Source organism: Ornithodoros turicata, chromosome 1, assembly GCF_037126465.1.
Source record: "Ornithodoros turicata isolate Travis chromosome 1, ASM3712646v1, whole genome shotgun sequence".
Classification (NCBI taxonomy): Eukaryota; Metazoa; Arthropoda; class Arachnida; order Ixodida; family Argasidae; genus Ornithodoros; species Ornithodoros turicata.
In genome coordinates this window covers 126,269,514-126,275,513 of record NC_088201.1, presented here as the reverse complement: position 1 = coordinate 126,275,513, position 6,000 = coordinate 126,269,514, and the positions used below count along the sequence as shown (strand labels likewise).

At 46.9% G+C, this 6,000-nt stretch overlaps 2 protein-coding genes across 3 annotated transcripts in view; one reads left to right on the top strand and one right to left on the bottom strand.

Moving 5' to 3' along the window:
• LOC135378580 (zinc finger protein 665-like) lies at nt 1-3,895 on the bottom strand. The gene has a single exon (XM_064611635.1). It carries the CDS (start codon nt 3,689-3,691, stop codon nt 1,247-1,249), a length of 2,445 nt encoding a protein of 814 aa, XP_064467705.1. The 5' UTR covers nt 3,692-3,895; the 3' UTR covers nt 1-1,246.
• Nucleotides 3,896-4,049: 154 nt separating this feature from the next.
• LOC135378581 (GPI-anchor transamidase-like) overlaps nt 4,050-6,000 on the top strand; it is a 53,546-nt gene continuing 51,595 nt past the window's right edge. Inside the window, exons 1-3 of one of the 2 annotated variants that reach the window (XM_064611638.1) lie at nt 4,050-4,177; nt 4,329-4,486; nt 4,578-4,713. In XM_064611638.1, the coding sequence (XP_064467708.1) occupies nt 4,100-4,177; nt 4,329-4,486; nt 4,578-4,713 (372 nt within the window). In that variant the 5' untranslated portion in view covers nt 4,050-4,099. The remainder of the gene's footprint in view (nt 4,178-4,328; nt 4,487-4,577; nt 4,714-6,000) is intronic. The other variant, XM_064611637.1, reaches the window with a different exon arrangement.

Genomic DNA, 6,000 nt, shown 5'->3' with positions numbered 1-6,000 from the left:
CTACATGTTCAATGTATTGCAACGAAGTAAGGTGATGTATAGAGAACTGATAAAAGTTTAGTGTGATAATGCACGTGACCTCAGAAATGGTGCAAGGGAGGTACGTTGCGAGTTCCACAACCGCCATAAGACAGAATGAGTCAAATGTCCGTGACAATGTCAGCATATATGAGACAAAAATACTATCATCAAAATCAAAGGAGACATGTCCTAGATGAAAGAGGAAACTCTAAGGAATGCGGAAAGGTGCCACTCACTGCTGCAGAACGTTCTAGACTTTATAGAAGGAGAAAGAAAAAGCAGGCTGCTTGCACCAAGAGCTCAGCCTCAGCACCTTTTTCCCCCCGAGCTGTTTGATTTGATTGACACCGGGCTTTGGAGTGTTACGCGTTTGTGTCGTCCACGTTTGTAGCCCATCTCGGCTAATTTCTCGTTGTTTCCCTTATATTCAAAGGATCTAGTTTTTTTCCTTTATATATGTGGTGTCATGGGGTGCACGAAGAAGTGTTGGTGATGTTTGGCAGTAGACGAGCAGGATCAAGTTTTTCTCAGTAATAACACTTTATGGCGTGTTGTCACGTTTACGCATATAAGTACCCCTAATCCGTAAAATCAATAAGTAAAATAAGTATTTAAAGAGATTGAAACATTTATTTTGCTGAAATAAATGTTTCAATCTCTTTAAATGCTTAGTTTATTTACTTGCGAGTGCTAGACTTCTCCCATTTTTGCCCGTTAGGATCAATAACTAGTTCATTAATGGGTCTCCTATGTTTTGAGATTGTGTTTATGTCATCTTTCCCTGTGTCCGGGTTTCCCGTCTATCACCATGTACCAGCTCAGCCACACCCTTGCCCTGCTGCGAAGTAGCTCGGCATTTTCTCCCCTAAAGCGAAGAACTACAGAATTAGAAACAGCTTTGGTGCACTGTGGGCTTTGATCACAAAAGTAAAACACAGTGCACTCCGCATGTGAGTAAGCCCGCATCACTTCCATGATGAAGGCAAAACAGAGGCCTCGTGTCAAGAGCTCATGCAGCGTTATCAAAGAGCGTTTCAGCCTACATGCAATAACTGCTCACAAATGGTTCTGGACGAAACAAAAACGAACTTTAGAAGGTCATTGAACCACAACACAAAGCAGTACGGCACAGCTGAAGGCACAAGGATCCGATATGACACAACACACCACCGACATCACAATGTGTCAAATGTGTGCCTCTTCAAAGTACGCTCTAACAGTGTCATTACTGCAGCTCTGCCTCTTCTTCCATAAACACATCCTCACTCAACAAGCTGTCTGCACCGTTAAGTTCCCCTTCTGTCACTTCTATTACAGCCTCTTGTACGTGATGCGAAACATGTTTCTCCCGTTGCCCACGGGCCAGTGCAGACCGCTTCGAACAGCTCCGTGCATCTGTCTTGTGCTTAGCGGGATGGGTCACGATAATGTGCCGTTTGAGCGCGCTGTAAGATGCAAAGCTCTTCTTGCAGTGCCCGCAGTAATGAGCGGCCCTCTCGAGCGTGTGGGTTCGAATGTGCTGCGAGAGGGTCACCTTGGACCGGAACCTCTTGGAACAGTACTGGCACTCCAACCGTTGCTCCTCCGCGACGTGATGACAGGCGTTGTGAGCGTGGAGGCTGCTCATGTACTTGAAGCTGACGTTGCACACGTAACAGCGGTACGGCCAGCGTTGGGCGTCGCGGAAGAAGGACCGGCTGCCATGGTGACCCACGTTGTGGAACGTCAGACTCTGCGGGGTCTTGAAGTGCCTTCCGCAGACGCTGCACACGTAGGGGGAGTGCTCCGAATGGACCAGCTGGTGGCTCTCCAAGTAACCCTTCGTCTCGTACAGCTGACCGCAGGTCAAGCACGGAAATCCCCAACCCCCCTCGTGCGCGGAAACATGCCGGCTGAAGCGGTCGTGGCTGTAGAAGACCCGAGGGCAGCGTTCGCACGTGTAGCGTTCCCTGTTGTGGTGGCGACTGCGGTGGTTGGTCAGTTCGAAGCGAAATACGAAACCCCGCCCACATTCGTCGCACGTGTGCGGGTACGAACCGCTGTGGGTGTAGACGTGACGACGAATAGTCTTGTCACTGTAGGTGGCGAAGCCGCACTCGTGGCACACAAACTTCTTGATGAGGTTCAACCGCTTCAGGTCTTCCTCCGTCATCTCGGACCGATGACTGACGGCCAGGTGGCGCTGCAGTTGGCGTTCGGCCGCAAACTTCTTGGGGCACCGTCTGCACGCGTGGGGAAGACACCTGTCGTGCACACACCTGTGGTGCCGTCTGAGAAGGGCCTGATTGGTGAATATCTTCTGGCATACGGAGCACGCACACGCTGAAGCCACATCCTCCCCCGATGGTGTCAGGTGTTGCTTTCTGAAGTGCCTCCTCAGTCGACACCTGCTCCCAAATGTTTTGTAGCACACGTCGCATATGTAATTTGTTGCGTCCTGATTGGCGTTGTGGCTGCGAATGTGGCTGACGAGTGCGCCCAGTGTCGCCAGCGTTTCTTCGCAAACGTTGCAGTGATAAATTTTGCGTCCTGGGCTCTGCTTGCTGAAACTAACCTTAACGAAATGCATCTTTTCGTGAGCTTCCATTTCGGATTGATCTGTAAACACTTGGGAGCACTTCTTACAAGGGAATACGTGAGATTCTGGATGCTGCTCTGACAGATGTACGCACAGGTCTCTGAAGTTTGGAGCGAGGTGCAAGTTGCAAAATGAACACAGCTGTTCTTTTGATTTCTCAGCATATGCCACGTCCTCTTTGTGGCACTTATTCATGTGCTGTGTGTACCCACGGTTTGTGAGAAATACACCTGAACAGAATTCACACATGTACACCTCTTGAACAGCTGCTTGACCCTTTGCTTGCGTTGATGCTAGGAGGCTATTTTCTGATGCTCTCCCTTCTGTGTCACATTTATCTGGTTTCACTTTGTGCAAGAGCAACTCACCCTTTGACAGGAAAGTTGCCTTGCATTCACTGCACCTGAATGGCATCATGTAGGGTGGCAAATGCGACCACATGTGTCGCACCAGTGCATATTTTTCGAGAAACTTGCGTTGACAAAATGGACAACCGCGCATAACATTGTGTTGGCTAAACATGTGATCGCGTCTCTCAACGGCGCTCTCAAATGAAGCGGGACATTTACAGCACAGATATTCTTTCTCTTCGCTGTCACTAGAAACACTAACGTCGTCGTTTTCGCTGTGTGAATCGGATTCGGATTGGGAAGAGAGTGAATCATCTTCCTTCGGCGCCTCTTCGGGTCCATAGCATATTTCGTGTTCAGAAACTCCCGCGGAGGTCGTTGAAACGCCGGCATCGCAAATCACGTCGTCTTTCTTTTCTTCCGCGCCGCCTCTTTCTTCCTCGCTATTGATATCAGAACAGTTACTTTTTGCTGCATTTGAAAGCGAGATTCTTATGAAACATTGAGGCACTCCTTCGACAATTGGCGACTGAACGCGGAATTTTTTCCCCAAAGATCGGGCCAACTCGTCAATTTTCTCCAGTCGTCGCTTCGGTAGTGTGTCACCAAAAGTTCCGCATATTAAGGACACGTACCCATCACAGGCAATTCCCTTCGGGAACACAAGATCTGCTACAAAGGGAACGGTATCGAAGTTCATGTACACACAGGTGTGGTCTTCATTCCCGTCAACCTCATCCATGGTTTTTGCCAGTGCATGTATATATACGTGTCCCGCGGGATGCCAAAACGGTCAAAACCTTGTAAAAGTTTGTGTGTGTGTGTGTGTTTCTGTGCGGCAGGTAGTGCACATCAAACTCGTGCCAACTTCATGAATGCAAGTCTCGTCAAGCAGAGTGAACAGGAAACGGCACACACCGGTAGAAAATGAAATGCTCTCTCCGCTCTCTCCTTCTTCTTTATTTTTATTTTCGCGTGTTTAAGTTTTACAAATTTTTGATTATGCACTCTGATGTTATTGATTGCACTTGACATTATATGTGTCATGTGGGTCACTCGATGGACAACTCCAAGTTAGCGCTCATGATGCTACTCATACGGTGTGCTCTCGTGAAATTGCTCATTCCCAACGGCAGCGGCAGCAAGAACGATGTCTGCCAAGTTTTGTTTACTCAGTCCCTTTCTGCTAATATGTTTTTCTTCATTTCTAACGCCCTCGTGTTGCAAGGTGAAATGCAGATTGATAATAATTTAAATTATCTCCACTTTATGCGAGCCACACGTTATTCTCGCTTTTCTGTGTCTTCGGAGGCGGCGAAACAACATGAACGATAGCTGACCAACCGGTGTTCCTTTCTTCTGTTCTGTTCCTTTTGCAGACTCAAGTAGACGCCAAGCTTAATGAATTTTTCAAGTCGGGCCACACGAATAACTGGGCTGTTCTCGTATGTGCATCCCGGTTTTGGTTCAACTACCGACATGTGGCGAATGTATTATCCATATACAGAAGTGTCAAAAGGCTCGGAATCCCGGACAGGTCAAAACTGTTCCCCTTTAGCTTTTCTTCTGGTGTCGTTCTGTGTTTTTTGCTGCATGACCTAGTCAAATATTCTGTTGTGTATGCGCAGTCAAATAATCCTGATGATCGCTGACGATATGCCGTGCAACGCCAGGAATCCAAATCCAGCTACCGTTTTCAACAATGCCCATCATCATATCAACGTGTACGGCGACGACGTAGAAGTGGACTACAGAGGATACGACGTAAGTCATATCTAGGGTTCAGCGTTTTCGGCATTTACTCCTGCGAAGCTTCGTCGGCCATTTTTCGGCATTTCAAAAAAGTTTGACAAAAATAGCTAGGGCACCGTGCACTAGCGAGAGGACGCTGCGGTTGTTTGATCGGCAGCGCCACCCGTGGCGATTTCGCGCGTAACGGTCTGGTACTGACACCGTATCGGCGCCTTCGCGTATGTAGCTTTGGTGCGTACGGGTGTCTTACCGAATTTTATATGTCGACTTTGGGGCTTTGGACTCATTAACCCATGAGACTACTTGTGTGGAAGTGGTTTGTCACGTAAAATGTATGCGATGGGGAAGCCTTTTGCACGTGGAACATTATGTGTCTATGCACAATGTGTGACACAGTGTGTAGCGCAGACAAGCGTGTAGCATTCGTGGCCCGTATTTACGTAAAGTTAAGTGCATATTTATCCGCAAGGGACTACCAATTATAGACTACACATCAGAGACTAGCTACGTCCAGTACCTGCGCTATGAGGACGGAAATCTCTCACTGAAGAATTCACATGAATAATACAGTCAACAACAAATTGGAATATATATTACGAACATAGCGGGAAAAAACGTTCTCGTTTCTTTCTTATGCATAATCCGTTAACGTGATGATGCACTGTGAGGATAAGTTTCTTAGTCAAATAATTCCCAATCTTGCATCGCTCAAGGCGGGGGATTCCCTTTTAGCCCTATGTGCCTGCATTTGATGCACAGTCACAGTAATAAAAATCAATCAGTCAATCAAGATTGTTTCAGGATATAAATAAGGCGTGTTTTTGTTTAAAACTGGATATGTAATGATGATAATGTTTTATTAGTGCTAAACAACGACCGCAGCGGCCTTAGTGTAAATGGACATAGCGCATCAGACACATTGTCGCAAATTGCAACATAGAAGCAGCCAGAAATATCACGCAAAAGAAACACAAAACAAACTATGCTAAAAAAAAATGACAATAATTAAGAAGAAACAGTGAGGTTGCTGTTCGACAAACGCATGATTACTTTTGTGTGTGTTTGCGTGTATGTGTGCAGACGAATAGGCAGACACTAATTTTAGCCAAGCTCCACGATGTTCGTTGGTCATTCATTGGTGTATTTCGCAACTTTTTCACGTCAGTTGCTGTGCTATAAGTCCGCATTGTGACGCTCAACTGGTCATTGACAAATATACTAAATGCAAGGAATGAGTTCTAAGTTTGAAACAACGGATTTGAGCAGCACGTTGGGTGGATTGCCGTGAAAGCGCTCTCT